General features: G+C 38.9%; 1 protein-coding gene across 2 annotated transcripts in view; it reads left to right on the plus strand.

Annotated features, from left to right (window-relative positions):
• The first annotated feature begins 1,181 nt into the window (after positions 1-1,181).
• The window catches only part of STAM (signal transducing adaptor molecule), a 58,874-nt gene continuing 42,330 nt past the window's right edge, over positions 1,182-17,725 (plus strand). The window contains exons 1-2 of one of the 2 annotated variants that reach the window (XM_033100783.1): positions 1,182-1,420; positions 14,441-14,525. In XM_033100783.1, coding sequence (XP_032956674.1) covers positions 1,381-1,420; positions 14,441-14,525 — 125 coding nt within the window. In that variant the 5' untranslated portion in view covers positions 1,182-1,380. The remainder of the gene's footprint in view (positions 1,421-14,440; positions 14,526-17,725) is intronic. The other variant, XM_033100784.1, reaches the window with a different exon arrangement.

Consider the following 17,725-nt stretch of genomic DNA (forward strand, 5'->3'; position numbering starts at 1 on the left):
AATATTTCCTTTAGGGAGACTATGTTAATTTATATTTTATTGAACAGTGTGAGTGAATGATTCCCCACATCCCTGGTTCTTTCTAATCTTTGTCTGAATGGTAAAAATGCATCTAAATGCTACTTTAATTTGCATTTTTCACTTTTGGAAGTGGGATTTCATTCTTAATGAATGGATTTTTGTTAAGCACTTTATATACCATGATACTAATCCTGTTGTTGACATGTTGCAAATACTTGTTTACAAGCTACGTCTGGAAGTGCTCCAATTTGGATATAATTTACATAATTTCAATTCACGTGCAAGATGCTCTAAGTTTGTTCCAAGTGGGGCGCAAAATCTAGTAGATGCTCCTTAAAATTTCTACGATACAAGGAACATTTTTTTATGTGTTAAATAAACTTGTAAGTAAAATTACTAAAGAAACATTTTAAGTGGTTAGGAATCACTAATCAATTTCTAGCCCCATTTTTTTTGTTTTGTTTTGTTTTTTTTTTCGCTCGGTTTTGGGGGACATTCTTGGGCTGTGAGATTTATTTTCCGATCAGCACAACTGCTTCGTGACTGCACAGTTAGTCAGTACTAACCAACGCCCAACTAGGAGCGCTTTCGACAGATTCTGAAGCCGGGCGTTCAGGGACTCTCGGGAAGGTGCCAGCGTCGCCTCAGCCCTCGCCGAGGGAGCCGCGCTCCCTGACACTCCCCTCTTGAGGGATTCGAGCCAATCCGTTCAGCTCACATGACTTCAGCCAAGCAAGTTTCTTGTCACCCCAGACACCAAATTAAACTCATGGCCTTTTTACTTAGATCACCCCAAATGAAGGCGTTCCCATCCCCTTCCACAGGGACTCCAAAGTTATGACAACCGACACACGAGAAACAGAGGGTCTCGCTCAACCCAAACACGATCCTCGTTCTTTCTCCTCCGGCTCTGATTCACTCCTGGGGTCGCTAGTCGGCTTCAGCGTGCCTGGAGGACCCCGTCCTCCGGAGACTGCTGGCCACGGCAAAAGCAGAAAACGCAGGCATTACTGCCACTCTCCTGCGTGACAAATTAAAAGAGGAGTCGGGCGGAGGGGGACTTTTGGTTGGTTCTCTCTCGGTGGCGCAGGTTCTGGACAGCTTCTGGTCAGGCAGTGCCGAAGTCTCCTAGATTCCCGACTGGCGGCACGCGGGGGCCTTCTCGGCTCTTTCGCTGTTGCCGCCGCCGCCGCCACCGCTGCCGCGGTAGCTGGGGTCGGTGCGACGAGGTGGTGTCGCGGACCCCGTAGAGTCCGTGTCTGTCGCTGTCTTTGCCTGAGGAGTCTTCCTTCCTTGGTCGCACCCTGACTCCCGTGGTGTCGAGGGGGAGTGCCTGCGGCACCTCGGCACGCAGTGGAGATGCCTCTCTTTGCCACCAATCCCTTCGATCAGGATGTTGGTGAGTGCTTTTGCCGCCCTCTGTCCACCCGCCTCCGGACTGCAAGCCCACTCTGCCCGCCCTCTGTGTACGTTCTGGACCCCCGGGCCAGGGCCGAGCTCTTCCCCTTTTCGGAGGCTCCTTCCTTAAGAGTTCGGAGGAGGTCGCGGGCTTGGCGCATCCTTTTTGAAAGAAATGGGACTCCGCCTGCGAAATGGGCCTTGAGCTGGGGCTCTGGGTGTGGGAAGAACTGGTTGAAGGCTTGCTGTAGAGAGGCTCGGAGGAACAGCTGGTGTCGCATCTGGTGCTGGGACGGTGCTTCTGGAAGGACAGAGCTGAGGGCCGAGGAGCGTCTCGGCCTGGGGAGGATTATAAGCCTTATAATAAAGTGTTTCCGGGGACAGATGTCCGGGACGCACGGGAAGCGTCTGTAACGAGGAGAAGGGTTAGGTTAGGTTCCTTAAAGGATTTTGAAATCGTTTTTTCTCCCCCTTCTTTTTCATAACTGTAACGGTAGGAGAAAGCTTCCGTTTAAGGGTAGACTCTCAAAAAGGTGGGGAGAGATAAAAGTGGAATACTTGGCAACCGCTGGAACCGAATCGAGGTCTTAGCCATTGGGCTGCCTTCTACAGAGCCGCTAACTAGCTCTCTGTACTTTGAGAAGCGTGGACGAGGACCTTGGATCTGAAAATGCTACTTTGCTTTGAATTTGAAATGCTGGGTTTGTGGGTTTTTTTTTTTTTTTTTTTTTTTTTTTTGCTTTCTGAATCATTGGTATTGGGTACTGATCATACCAATTCAACAGGTTAGCTTTTGTTTATCTGGTTCTGGCTTAAGGGTAATAATTGCAGGAGCTTGAGTTTCCAGGAAGAGGATTTTGGGGTGATGGGAATTCAGGTAGGAAGTACCGCGGCACACAGGTAGGGAGTGAAAAAGCAAGTCAAATCCCTTAAGGCAGAATTTACTGATTACTATAGTAAAGACATATTAGGACAGCCTTGAACGGAGTGGCTTTGTAGATTTTAATTGTGAAAGGTGGGTGTCCACTTCTGCTTTTTTTACTCTTTCTTACAGCATATAGCTGAAGCTGGGAGGTTTGGGTTAAGACTAGAAAAGGGTTCAATCCTATGTCTGCCACTTCCTAGCTGAGTAAAAGCGTGGGCACCTTACTAAGCTCTTTGAGGCCCAGTATCCTCATCTTTAAAGAGCAAAAAACACATTCTGTTAGTGTTAAACGAAGTAATATGTGTAGAAAACCTACTACAGTGCCTTTATATAATAGGTACCTAGTAAATGATAATTTTTTTTTGTTTGAGTTTAAATGACCGTCCTGAATACAACAGGAGATGGAACTTTAGAGACTATCGTCAATAATACTTTAATTGAAAAATTTTGTTTAATTTAATAACCACTTAGCACACACAATTTACAGGACACTGTTTGGTGACATGAGAGACTTACGAATAAGAATAAGACACGGTTGCTGCTCTCAAGCAGTTTTACGACTTATGACATTAGTTTTTAGGAAAATGCTTAAAACAGATTCTTAATACCTGCTGCTTCTGTTTCCAGCACCTTTATTCTAGTTTTCATGGCCACATGTAGTCTAGCTTCCAATTACCCAATCACCTTTATATCCCACTGACTTCTCGAATGCACATTTCCATTGTATTCAGATAAATCTCTTAATAATGTCAAATCCTTTCTGATACTTAAAACACCCGGTTCAAAGCAGGCTCCTTCTTGCCTTTTACTTCTGCTTCTATTCCTTCTGCCATTGTACATGTCCTCGTGATTAAAGGCCAACTCAGAATCCAACTCATACCTGAATCATTTCCTGATTACTCTAGCCTAGCGTTTCTCAGTAGCAACACTGTTGGTGGTTTGCTAGATAAATGTCTTTGTCGTTGTGTGTGGGGTCTGTTCTGAGCCATGTAAAGTGTTTAGCGACATCCCCGACATCTACCTACCCTACATGCCAGAGGTACCCGCCCCCCCCACTCCCTCGTCATGGTTTAAAAGATTTCCAGACATTGCCGAATGTCCCCTGGGGAGCAAAGTAGCTCCCAGTTGAGAACCACTGCTGTAGCTCACCCTAATCCCCACTCTTCAAAACTCCTAACACCTTTTGTCTTTACCAAATTATTTAGCATTAAAGATAGTTGTATGCTGTGTTATGCACCTTAATTATTTTATTGGCTGCTGTATAGTAGTAGGTGCTTAATAAATATTTGTTAAATGGAGAATTTGTCAGTTGAGCCTATTAGATAGTTTCTTGAGTGTGGGAACATTGTTTCACTCCAGAAATGCTTGCTTTTTAAAGTCAGTCAGGTTTTGATATTTGGATCAATTCTCTCCTCATGATCCATGTATCAAAATATCATGAAAGGTAATCTAAGAAGACCCCTCAGAGACTCCCAGTAAATCATCCTTGGACAGAGTCCAGTAGACTCTCATGTTAATTTTTTTCAAGAATAGCATGTACAATATAGTATGTAGAATACATTTAACAATACGTATTCCGTCTCACTTTGTCCATCAATGAGTATGTCAGTGATATTAAAGTACTCCCACTGACTGACTTGATATAATGACTTATCACTTAACATTAGTAAACATTTGCACTTCTTCAAAATGATCTTCAGCTTTATTCAAAAACTGAAACAGTGAATCAAATTCATGAACTGGTTTATGTAATATACGGTAACATTTTATATAAGGAAGCAAAATACTGGTGATAGCTTTTCCCTTGAAGAAGTGCCTGAACCTGTGAGCCCCGCAAGGACAGGGATTTTTGTTTGGTTTGTTCGCTACGGTATCCCCAGCATGTAGACCAGTGTCTGGCACCAATAAACATTCAGTAAGTAGTTATTGAATAAATGAATCATTTTGGATGTTATATTTTTTGCTAAGTTCAGCTCTTGAGTTATAAAGACCACTCATTCCAGCAAGCTTTTATTTCAAAGTCCTAGTGACTTCCATCTTGCCAAATCCAGTTAATTCCTAGTTCATTTCTTTGTTGACCTCTTTGACATACTTTATTCACCGGGTTTTCAGTTCACCAAACTTTTTCTGATTATTCTGCTTAGCTCTTTTTCAGTCTTTTTCTTGGCTTCTTTTTAGGATTTCCAAATGTTGCTCTGAGTCTGGGGTTCAGATCTAGAACTTCTTCGACATTTTTTTCCCTTGGAGTTTTAGGAGGCAACTTAGCTTAGTGTGAAGAATTCAGACTCTGGAACTGTGCTGCCTGAATTCATTTCCCTGGTTTGCCGCTTACCAGCGATGTGACTTTGGTCTAGTTTCTTTAGATACTCGGTGTCTCAGTTTCTTATCTTTAACGTGGAATATAGAGATAATAATAGTTCTTAGTTTCTTTCCGCACACCTGCACATTTCTTTGTCGTTACCTATTACAGTAGATGGCACCATCAGTATTTCCTATTATTCATCTCTAATGTAGGATTCATCATTGATTCTTATTCACACCCCACATCCATTCTGTCAGCAAGAGCTTTTGGCTCTACTTTGAAAATATATCCAGAATCTCATCCCATCTCCTTATCTTACTTACCATAGACTATGGCCGGAGCCTGCTCGTAGGCTTCTTTGCTGCCACTCTTGCCCTCTATGATCAGTTCTCATCTACAAAGGTCAGTGATCTTTGAAAAATGTCAAATAATGTCACCTGCTCAGCACCCTCCAGTAGCTTCCCGTCCCACATACAGGGAAAAGCAGATTCCTTTTTGTGGTGCACAGTTGGCTCCGTCCGTGTCTCTGATACGATTATAATCTCTAAACCCTCCTCCTCACTCTAAGCCTCTTGGGTCTGAACACTCCAAGCTCATTCCTGTGTCTGTATCTATATTGTGCTGTTTTCTTTGCCTGGGATGTTCTTTCAGGGATTTGAAGGTAGTGATGAAGACTGTTCAAATCAGTTTCTAAGAGAGGCTTTCCCTAATTCCCGTCTGTAAAAGAAAGAAAAAAATCCATCTTTACTTTCTCACTCTTTCCTTGTCCCATTTTATTTTTCTTTGTAGTAGTCAAGTACCTGACATTAATTGATTGATTAATTGACTCTTGCGTGGAATGTTAACTCCACAAGGGTGCGAACTTTCCATTTCTATCCCTTGTACCTTAGGGACAGTGCCGTAGTAAGTACTTGATCAGTGTTTATAAAATAGTGACTTAGTGACATTTTTCTAGATCTCCAGGGTTGTATTTCTAGTTGGTGTTCTATTATCACCTCAAAACTAATTTATCAAAAAACTGAACTTATCTTTCCCAGTCTGGTCCTTCATGATTTGGTAATTTTATAATGTCCTAGTTATCTTGATTTGAAACCCAAGAGGCATTTTTGAATCATTCCCCTGCCGCTGCTAAATCATCAAATCGTTGTTTTTATAATAGTCCATTTGCATTCCTAGTTGGACCAGTTTGGATCCTACAGACTTGGACATGTCTTTCGTCTGTTTTGCATAGTCCAGTCAGCATCATAAACCACAGCCAGATTAAGCTTCATAAATGATAATGTTCCATTATTCGCCTGCAATGTGGTGTGATGGAAAGACCTTAGGCTTTAGGTTTAAATTGCAGCTGCAGCATTTGCTATTGCTCAGTGGGCAAAGCACGGACTTGGGCAAGTACAGAAGTGAGTTCACGTTTCGTCTTTGTTAACAGGGATAAAAATATTTACCTCATGGAGTTGCTATGAGGAATACTTACAAAAACACACGACATTCTAATTCTTTACTGGAGTTGAATATGCTTCAAATATTTTAAATGCAGCATGTTCAAAATCGTATTCCAACTTTTCTTCTCTAGTGTGTTTGTCCTCTGTTCCCATGACTGGTTCCTCAGTTTACTTAGTCACGTGTCAAGAATCTGGGGGTCGTTGCTGACTTCTGTACTTGTAATTCTCTACATTCTAAACCACAAAAATGTACTGTGTGCTGTGTGCCAGGCACACTGAGTATGTCCTCAGCATCCTGCTGTTGCTGTGCTCCCTCTGTTTTATGTTCCTCGTAGCTGTTGAATCCGTTCATCTGTCCCTTCATTCGTGCCTCCCGTCCTTTCTGTGCTCATTGCCACTGCCAGGGCAGTTCAGGTCACTGCTTAGATTAGCTCAGCAGCCTCTAACTGTTATCCCTGCCTCCAGTCGGGCTCTAGTCACTTCCAGATGGCTAATCAGGATATTTCTAAAAATGTAAATGTAATCATATGGTTCCTCTTATTATAATATTTAGTGAATCTACAGCTTTCACAGAAATTGGAACTCCTTTCATTTGACTCCTTTTTCCCTTGTCAGCCTCACCTTCCACTACTTTGCTTCAAGGCTATTTCACTCCTTATTTGTTTACCCTGCTGCCTTTTCAGGTGTGGGTCCTCTGGCCTGACTCACCCTTCTCTTCCTTAGTCATCCTTAGGGTTGTTTTCAGGAGCTGTTACATGCGAAGCACTTAGCACAGTACCTGGCATATAACAAGCAATGGATGCACTTTAGCTCTTCTTGTAATACATTAGAAATAGTTTGGAGACTACTTAGATTCTACGGGTGGAATTAGTTACTGTCAAAACATACTCAGGAGAGACATGTGGAAATTCAGGATACAGGTATGTTAAGGTCAGATATCCCGAGTGAAGAAATTGTATCCACTGTTTCTTATGTTCCTGTTTTACCTCTTCTGTAAACTATTCTTTCTAATGCTTTTAGGCTTTGATTTCTATTTTGTGCTCTTCTTTGAGATGCTTCCATGGTGTTCCTTTGATGCCTACTTCTCTTTCTGGTTAGTAGAGCCTCAGATTGCTTTTCTTTGTAGATGGTCAGGAGGGACGGAATTAGATGAAACATTTTTGAAACGTAGAGTCCCGTAATCACAAAAAGCAGGTAATGTTTTATGCCTCGCTTTCTCCATTGGCCATTTTTGATGAACATCTCCATGCTGACTGAGTGACAGTCTTTTTCCTGTAGTCTGCCATGGTGGGCTCACATCCTATCGGCATTTCTCACCTCCCCAAATCTTTGACAGTCATAAATTTTGACAAAAATCAATAGAAGCTGCTTATTAGAAAAAAGTTCTCCAATCCATTGTGACTATTGAAAGTCAAATGAGGCTGTGTGTGTTATTTTCTGGGTATTGCTAGGCAAATTTCTCAGTCTCTTTTTGAGTGTTAGTGTAAGAAGAATCTGAGGGTAAGATGAGATCATGAAGAAGCTTTGAATTCTTTAGGAGCAAGTCTGTTTTTTTTGTTTTCACTTTTCCCTTTCCCACAAACCCGGTTTTGTCTTAGAAAATAGTTTTGACTTTGCTAGTCATAAAACCATGTTGAAGTGCTACCAGTAGTTAATATTCTTCTGATTTAAAAAACATTTGTTCTTTTATAACTGAGCAGAATTATGCTACTGCTGTTGTTGATCATGAAGCAGCATCAACAACTGATGGGAACAGTTTCAGAGTTCTGAAGTACGTTGCACTTCTGATCTGTATGTGTAAGTTTGAGCCAGAAACGGACCCTGTTCATGCATAGGAAAGTAACAAAGGCAGTTTATGAGCGTTCAGCATAATATCTGCTAATGATTATACCAGACACTCCTGGGTATGACTTGACTTAGTAACTGTAAGATCGTACTTAGTTATGGTAACAGGCAGTTTATATTTGGTCAGACATAAGCCTGTCATTTCTAGTTAACTGTTAACTCTTTAATGTTAAGTTTTAATAAGTATAGCTAGTATGTTTTCAAATAAGGTGGTAGGTTTTAAGATATAAGTGTGTTCTCTTATTGTTTTTTTAAAAAAGCACTATGCTTTTAAAAAAGCCTGCTTGGCTACCATTCAGTAGGATGAAGCATTAATTATTTAAATGTACCACATCAAAGTAATAACTTTATTTCCTTTTCTAAGAAGGAGTAAATGTTAGACTGGAGGGTGTACAGGATGACTCAGTCAATCTTCTCGGGCTTCAGAGGGGTTGGGGGCCATGGTTAGGGCTATGGGACTCCTCAGTTAGGACAATTCCACCTGGATTTCCTTTATGTACTTTTTTTTTTTTAAGATAAGATTTTTTTTTCCCCCATAAGAAGAGAGTGTTGAATAATAAAGAATTTGACTGGTGTTTAGCCCTGTTTCCTGGGAAGGAGCCTCAAAATCCTTGGGATTTCCTGAGTGACCGGACCAACGTTCTCATTCGTGGTGGGCTCCTGGGACTATCGGTTCACTACAGACTTAGCGCTTGGGGTTTTCATTGGGACCTGATTATGTAGCCACACACTACCTGGCACATACCCAGACTCCAGGCTTTCAGAAGGAAAGCAAGTAATCATACATCACATTGTTGGTACTACCAGTTAAGGCGTAGTCACTTCTCAGTTCTGAGAATGGTGGGACCCTTCCTGAAATCTGAATTCGCTTTCACTAACTGTAAGAAGGCCATTTAAATGGTACTGTTATAGCCAGGTCTGTATGTGAACTCTTTTCTGCACAGCAGGTATCAGCATTCAGGTAATTGCTTAATTCCTTTATTAATTTTTTTTTTTAAATGGACTTTATATTTTAGAGCAGTTTTAGATTCCCAGGAAAATTGAGCAGAAGGTACAGAGATTTCCTATGGCCCCCCCTGCCCCCACACGTGCACAGCCTCCCCCACCCTCGCCCCCACTGTCAACATTCCACACCAGATGGGACATTTGTTACAATCCATGAACCTACCTACACCCATCATCGTCACCCAAAGTGCATAGCCTACACTAATGCTTATTCTTGGTGCTGCACATTCTAAGGGTTTTGTGAAATGCATAGTGACATGTGTCCAACATGATAATATACAAAGTAGTGTCGCTGTCCTACAGATCTGCTGCGTTCCGCCTCTTCATCTCACCTTCCTAACCCATGGCAACCACTGAGCCTGTCACGGTCTTCATAGTTTTGCCTTCTCTAGGATGTCATATAGTTAGAAATATGCTGTAATGTAACCATTTCAGATTGGCTTCTTTCATTTAATAGTATGCATTTAAAGTTTGTCCGTGTCTTTTCATGGCTTGATAGCTCATTTCTTTTTAGCACTGAAAAATATTTCATTGTCCTGATGTTACCACAATTTATCCATTTATCTCCTGAAGGACATTTTGGTTTCTCCCAAGATTTGGCAATTGTGAATAAAGCTGCTGTAGACATCCATGTGCAGGCTTTTGTATGGACATATTTTCAGCTCCTTTGAGTAAATACCAAGAAGCACAGTTGCTGGATTGTATGGTAAGAGTACATGTGTTTAGTTTTGTAAGAAACCATCAAACTGTCTCCCAAAATGTCTGTACCGTTTTGAGATCCCACCAGCAATGGATGAGAGTTCCTTCCTGTTCCTCCTCATCTTTGCCAGCATGTGCTGATGTCAGTGTTATGGATTTTGGCCATTCAAATTCTAATTTGGCCATTCTTATTGTTGTTTTAATTTGTAATTCCCTGATGATGGATGATGTGGAGCTGCTTTTCTTTTATTTATTTGTTATCTGTAGATCTTCTTTAGTGAGGTTCCTGTTCAGGTCTTTGCACACTTTTTAATTGGATTGTTTTCTTACTGAGTTTCAAGAGTTCTTTGTATTTTTTGGATGACAGCCCTTTATCAGATATGTGTTTTATAAATATCTGTGGCTTCTATGTCATTTTCTTTACAGAGTCTTTCAGACACGCAAGGTTTTTTGTTTGTTTGTTTTTGAATTTTAATAAAAATTTATGTAAGCCAAACAGAGCCTGGAAGCAAGATCTCCACAGACTGAGATACATGATTCCCAGAAATATTTAATTTTAGTAAGTCCAGATTACCAATTATTTCTTTCATTGATCGTGTCTTTGGTGTTATATCTAAAACGTCATTGCCATCCCCAGGTTATCTAGATTTTATCCTGTGCTGTCTTCGAGGAGTTTTATAAATTGTGTTTTACATTTACATCTATGATCCATTTTGAGTTGGTTTTTGTGAAGGTTGTAAGAGCTGTGTCCAGATTCAGTTTTTGCATGTGGATGTCCAGTTATTGCAGTATCATTTGTTAAAAAGGGTGTCTTAGTTCCATTCATTGTCTTGCCTTTGCTCCTTTGTCAAAGATCAGTTGACTATATCGATGTGGGTCTATTTCTGGGCTCTCTATTCTGTTCCACTGAACTGTCTGTAGATCTTTCAGCGATATCATACTCTCTTGATTATTGTAGCTTTATAGTTAAGTCTTGAAGTCTAGAAGTGTTATTCTCCTCTTTTAATTTGTTGGCTATTATGTTGTGTTTTTTTTTTTTTTGGACATCCTATAAACTTTAGAGTCAGTTTGTTGATATCCACAAAGTAGCTTGCTGAGATTTTGCCTTAAATTGCATTGAATTTGTAGGTTAAGTTGGGAAGAACTGACATCTTGATAGTATTGAATCTTCTATCTGTGAACGTGGAATAGCTCTCCATTTATTTAGTTCTTTGATTTCTTTCATCAGGGCTTTGCAGCTTTCCTTTTATAGATCTTATATATATTTTGTTAAATGCATACTAAATAAAGTATTTCATTTTTTTTGAGTGCTGATGTAATGCTAAATGGTATTGTGTTTTTAATTTAAAATTCCACTTATTCATTTCTGGTAAATAGAAAAGCAGTTGACTTTTTTAAATTGAATATATTTGATGTAGGTATCATTGTGTAAATTTAAGGTGTAAAGCATGTTAATTTGGTACATTTATATATTGTAATATGATTGACATTGTAGCAATATTTAGTACTTCTTATTACTAAATAAGTAATTTTTAGTGGTTGGAATAATTAAGTTCTAGTCTCTTAGGAAGTTTAGTAATTATACTGCAACACTGTTGTCTATATTCATTATTCTGTGCATAAGACTATTGCTTATTTACTATTCATTGCAAGTTTGTTCTCGTAAACAGCATCTATCTTACTCCCCAGTGATTGACTTTTGTATATTAACCTTGTATCCTGCAACCTTGCTATACTGTAATCACTTATTAGTTCCAGGAGGTATTATTTGTTTGACAATTCTTTTGGATTTCCTGCATAGATGATTATGTTATCTGTGAGTAAAGACAGTTTTATTTCTTCCTTCTTTATCTACCTTTATGTCCTTTCTTGTCTTTTTGCATAGCTAAGACTTCTCTCCGGTATGATGGTGGAAAGGTGTGGTGAGGGGACATCCTTGTCTTTTTCCTGATCTTAGTGGTAAAGCTCTTAGTGTCTCACCATTAAATATATTAGCTATAGATTGTTTGTTGATGTTCTTTATCATGTTGGGGAAGTTCCCCTTTATGTCTAGTTTGCTGAGTTTTTATTTTCCTTGCTGTCATTCATTTCGGTTATACAGAAGCACACGTGCATACATCTCTGTCATTTTCCTCTCTCTGAAGAACTTTTAACATTTATTGCAAGGCCAGTCTACTGGCAACAGATTTCCTGTTTTTCTTTGAGAAAGTCTGTTTCTCTTTTCCTTTTGAAGAATAATTTCACAAGGTACCTAATCCTAGGTTGGTGGTTATTTTCTCTAACAATAGCTATTTCATTCCTTTCTCTCCTTGTATGTACGGTTTCTGAGACATCAGATGTAATTCTTACATTTACTCCTGTATAGGTAAGGTATTTTTTTTCTGCTGTCTTCTTTTTTTATTTTTTCATTATCTTTGATTTTCTGCAGTTTGAATATGATATACCTGGGTGTTGTTTTTTTGACTTTTATTCTGGTTGGTGTTCTCAGAGCTTCCAGGACCTGTGGTTTGGTGTCTGATATTAATTTGGGAAAATTCTCAAAGTCATTATTGTTTCAAGTATTTCTTCTGTTTTTTTTTCTCTCTTTCTTCTTCTCTGGTATCCCAGTCATGTCTGTGTTGCTCCTTTTGTAGTTTTCTTCAGTTCCTGGATAATCTCTTCCAATTTTCCGCCAGTCATTTTTCTCTCTTTGCTTTTCAGTTCTGGAAGTTTCTGTTGATATAGCTTCAAGCTCAGACTCTTTTCTTAGTCATGCCCACGCTACTGTAGAGTCCATCAAATGGCATTCTTTATTTTATACTATTTTTGATCTCTCGTATTTCTTTTTTACAATTTTTATATAGAAATATTCCTAGTATTTCTTTTATAGAATTTTTATCTCTGTTTACATTGCCTGTTTGCTCTTGCATGTTGTCTCATTTTTTCCCTTAGAACTCTTAGCATATTAACCATTGTTTAAAGAATTCCTGGTCTGATAATTCGAACACCCCTGCCATGTCTGAGTCTAGTTCTGATGTTTGTTCTGTCTCTTTAGACTTTTTTTTGTCTTTCAGTGTGCCTTGCTGCACGCTAGACACGATGTATTAGACAGAAGGCACAGCAGCCTACAGTAGTCTGATGGTTAAGGTGTCAGTGGAGGAGACGCATTCTAGTCCTGTGAGTAGGTTTCAGTCTTGTAGTGAGTCTCTGCCTCTGGAGTGTGAATTTCTCACATGGTTGTCAGTCGCCTCTGCCCACCTCTGGTGGAACAGGACGGCTAGAGTGGGCTGGAGGTGGGTATTTCCCTTACCTAGGTGGGTTAATCTCTGCTAAAACCCTAGTTTGTTAGGTGCTGGTAAATAGTTTCTCTTGGGAATAGGCCCTATTAAGAAGAGAATGCTCTGGTGTCTTTCAAAATGGTTATTGTTCCCTTCCCCCTGCTGGAAAACTAAGGAAACTTTCGTCCTGTAAAACTCACAAAAGTGTGGGGGCGCCCCTGTGACTGGGCCCCCTTTGGAGTTTTAACTACCAGACTTGCACACACTGTCTGCAGCAACTTGTCGGTTACAGTTTAAATTATCAGACCCTGTTACTGGTTTCTGGTGATGTTTCTGCTCGTGGGTTTTTGCTCTGTTAAGTTGTGATTCTGGGTATCCACTTGGCTGTGCTTCTAATTTTGGGGGCAGTGCTTTGCCCTTTGACCTCACTTCTAAGGCATCTAAGAAGAGTTGTTGATTTTTCACTTTTTCAGTGTTTTACTTCTTAGGGTGGAGTGATAACTTCTAAGCTTCTTACATGCTGGACTGGAAACCCAAAGTAATTCCTTATTTTTGATGCCTGTGTCTCAACTATGTTTGGTGTCTACTTGTCTAGAAAAACTTTGCTTTACCTCCAGAAAACAAACCTTCACACATTTGTTCAGGTGGGGGAGAGGTGCTTGCTAGAGCTCAAATAAGGAAGGGAGAGTAGGGACTAACGTACCGTACCGCCTTTCAAACCTATTCTGCCTAACTGTACGTCCTCTTCATTCTTCACTCTCAATTACAGATTTCCTTTTGCTTCCAGTACTTGAAGTTTTTGAGAATACAGTGGTATAAAACAGGCTGGTTCTTAATGCTTTTTTATTACTGCCAGTGTACGATTCACCTTTCTTGGGTCTTCTGAGTGTGGGTTACTATATATCTATTGCTATGTACGATTCACCTTTCTTGGGTCTTCTGAGTGTGGGTTACTATATATCTATATCTATTGCTATGTATCTATTGCTGTATAGCTTTTGAGGTATTGTTCGTGCTGTTGCTTCTCGTGTTTTCCCTCTGTTGATATCTTCAATGTGTAAAGTTATTATTTAAGGGAACATTCAGTCAAAGCTTGGTTTTCTTTTGTTCAGTTTCTTCTACTCAGAAACTCAAATTAACAAAGCAAGGTAATTAGTTAATTTAATTACCTGAAACATTTTATAGGGATCTGTGTCTAGTTGTGTTACTTCACTGGCAAGTAAAGCTGAGAATTATTTGATGATGAAAATATTTCTCATTTTTGTTTTTCTGTATGCAGAAAGGGGTAGACCAGTATAATTTTTTTAATAAAGAAAAATCAGTGGCTAATTTTTTATAAGAAGTACAAGCACTGGAGAAAATAGTGATAGGTAGTAAAGGTACCCCACTCCCCTTTTAAAGGTGGACTTGAACATCTCATTAACCAGACTGCTGGCAATTTATTCTGATTTGTTGATGTTTGATTATACTACAATATGAACCTGATTAGTTACCACTTAAAGATTTTTCAAACACTGTTTCTGTAATTTCTTTTTATAATATACAGAGAAAGCAACCAGTGAGATGAATACTGCTGAGGATTGGGGCCTCATTTTGGATATTTGTGATAAAGTCGGTCAGTCTCGTACTGGGTAAGTGTTGCAAATTTCGAAGGATTTTTATTCCTTTTTCCTTTTTATTAATATGAATAAAACAAAGGTAAGAAAGTGAGCATATTACAATTACAATTTATTTTAAAAGAGAATGGGATGATCATCAAATCTTTCTTGGAAAAGCATTTAGTTTACTGTTTATAACCAGTTAGGTTATATGGTAAAAATGTTGCTACTTTAATTAATCATTCTTTTCGTCCTGAAATCTAGCTTTTTTCACTGATTTTTAAAGTTACCGGTGATCTCACAGTTACAAAGTTTGATGGTTATTTCTGAGTTCTTTTCTTCGTTGTCACATCTGCAATGTTCTACTCAACTGATGAGTGACTATTGAAAGAGAGACAGTTTAAGGAAGGAGATTCTTAAACTTTTTGGCATATGGCTTTTTGGGTAATAACAGAGCTTTCTAAAAAGTGCAGTGAGTGGATTAACTGGTGTATAGGTTAATGGTTTCCTTAATTCCTAGGCTAATAACATCCAGCTATTAGCAGCTTCATTTGCCCCTTCGTGCCACACAAATAATGTCTTATTTATGTACTTTCATGTGAAAAATGTTAGACAGCAGTGCTTAGTCATATTTGATTATTCTGTGGTGATCTTAACCCTCTGATGGGCCTTCTTTGGCTCTTCTTCCTTCTCTTCTAAATATAAATAGTTCCTTAAACTTTTTTTGATCCATTTTTTTTCCCCATCATACTCTTTTCTTTGCTAATATTTTTTCTTTTGAAATTTCACAACTTCCAGATGTCTTTATGTGGGTGACGTGTATTTTCAGCTCTGATTTTTCTTACCCAAGCACTAGTGCTGTGGACACAACATTATTTCTGAGTATCATACTGTATAAGGCTTAATCTCACCATCTGTCAACCTGAACTCATCTCTTTTTGATTTAAACCTCCTTTCCCTTCTTTGTTCCCTGTTTCTGTTAATGAAACGATTATTCTTTCCTTTGCACTTATAACCTCACAGACACCTCCACATTTATTTTGTGAGCAAATTCTGATAGTCTGCCTCCATAATCCCCCAGAATGTTGATGTTATAAAGTCTCCTTTAATTAAGTTCTTGAACTAGGCCACACCAGCCTGGAGCAGTTTGTCTTTAGGGCCTTTCTACCCCTTCACTTCAGTCCCTAATGTGCTCCCTTTGTCAGGTTCCCTCAAAATGTGGCTTCCAGATATGGCCTCATCCATCCCCTTTGTTGTCTTTACATTGTAGTCGTGTTCTTTCTGACCTTGTTAGTTCCTCAGTTTTATCAAAATCTGAGTAGCTCCCATGTGCTAGATATCTATCCCTTCTTCTTTTTTTTCTATCCCACCTCCCCCCTTTACTTGAGACATTCCTTAACCGGGAATTCTTTCCATTTCCATCTCTTATCTTCAGTTGCCTTATAAAAACTGTGACCATGTTACTCTTCTTCCTTCTGTGCGGAGTCGTCTAACCTCCTTAGGCCTTTGAATCATTTATGTTGCATTAACTTCTCTCATATATACCGTTCTTTTCAACTCAAGTGGTTGAATTGTCAGTGCTTCTCTACCTGAGTTTAGTGCTTTTGGTCATTCTATCCTTCAGTATGGAGCATTCAACCATTTCCTGTCTCTGTGTCTCATATCCTTCCCGACCCAATATAGGTATTGTTTCTTCTACAAAGCTGTACTTAACCCTCTTTACTCAAAATCATGCTGTGGTCCTCTGAATCCTTAAAGCACTATATTAAAACTATTCTTATTTGTTTTGCCTTTTATAATATCAAGTGATTTATATCTGTCTAGTGGACTTAGATTTGTAGAATGAAAGGTCCCTCAATTTTTGTGGTACTGAGGAAAGAAGCAAATAGCCAAGTGGTTGAGACATGATCTTTGGAATGAGGCTGCCTGGGTTCAAATCCTACCTCTTACCACTTAGCTACATACACTGGGTAAGCAACTTACCTCTAGTTTACTACATAAGAATAAAAATAGTATCTTCTTCATAGGGGGCTTGTTGTGAGTATAAGATTAGTATGTTAGTGTACACACACACACACACACACACACACACACACTCTGCTTGTATTAGTACCTGGCACATGGTTAAATGGGTGCACCTCTGTCTCTTTTGGACTAAAGTCCTATCTTGTGACAGTTTGTCTGTTGAGGACGGGTATCACCCTAGCTCCACCCCTGTATATTTTGGAGATAAAACTTTTATCTAGCATGCCAGTTGCAAAGTCTCTTTTTTTCACTGTTGGTTTTCTTTTTATCTTTACTTTGGTGTTCTTCATTTTGTAGATATTTTTTATGATAATTTGGTCAGTTGCTTGACATGAAAAGACAACCTCCCTTTCATTACTAGAAATATTCCATATTTTTCTACTTAAAAAGTAAAATTGTAATCCGTCTGAAATTCTGTATGATGTATAATTAAGAGGAAGAGATCAATTTGTTTTCCTTCATGTTAACGTTATTACAGTATAATAGAAACAGTTGTTTGTTATTCTTTTCCCTATTTTTTTTCTTGAGAACTTTTAAGATCTACTCTCTGAGGACTTTCAAATATACAGTAAAATATTGTATCTATACTCACCATGCTGTACATTACACCCTCAACTTATTTATCTCACCTTTTGACCACATCTCCCCCTCCCCCCACCTCTGGCAATCACCAGTCTATTCTCTTTCTGTGAGTTTTGTTTTATTACTGTGTTTCCCCGAAAATAAAACCAGGTCTTATATTAATTTTTGCTCCAAAAGACACATTAGAGCTTATGTTCAGGGGATGTCCTCCTGAAAAGTCATGCTAGGGCTTATTTTCCGGTTAGGGCTTATTTTCGGGGAAACATGGTACATCCATTTATCAGTGAGTTCATACAGTATTTGTCTGTGTTGACTTAGTTCACTTAGTATTAATGTCTTCAGGGTCCATCCATGTTGTCCTCATATATTTAAGATGTACTAATATGTAGCTTTAAAAAACTATTTTCCATTTTTTTTTAAGCCGGTATCAAGGTTTAGATACATACTCATTTTTTAATTTTTTATTTGTATTTTCAAATTTATTTTTAGACAACATGTTCTGTCAGTATTATTACGTAATATTTCAGTTATCCTTTGGGGATTTTAATTGACATGCTAAATCTATGAATTTACTAAGCAAAGTTGAAAATACTTCCTAATTTACATAATGAAAGGTGGTTTTATTT

Source organism: Rhinolophus ferrumequinum (assembly GCF_004115265.2).
Source record: "Rhinolophus ferrumequinum isolate MPI-CBG mRhiFer1 chromosome 5 unlocalized genomic scaffold, mRhiFer1_v1.p scaffold_110_arrow_ctg1, whole genome shotgun sequence".
In the NCBI taxonomy this organism is placed as follows: Eukaryota; Metazoa; Chordata; class Mammalia; order Chiroptera; family Rhinolophidae; genus Rhinolophus; species Rhinolophus ferrumequinum.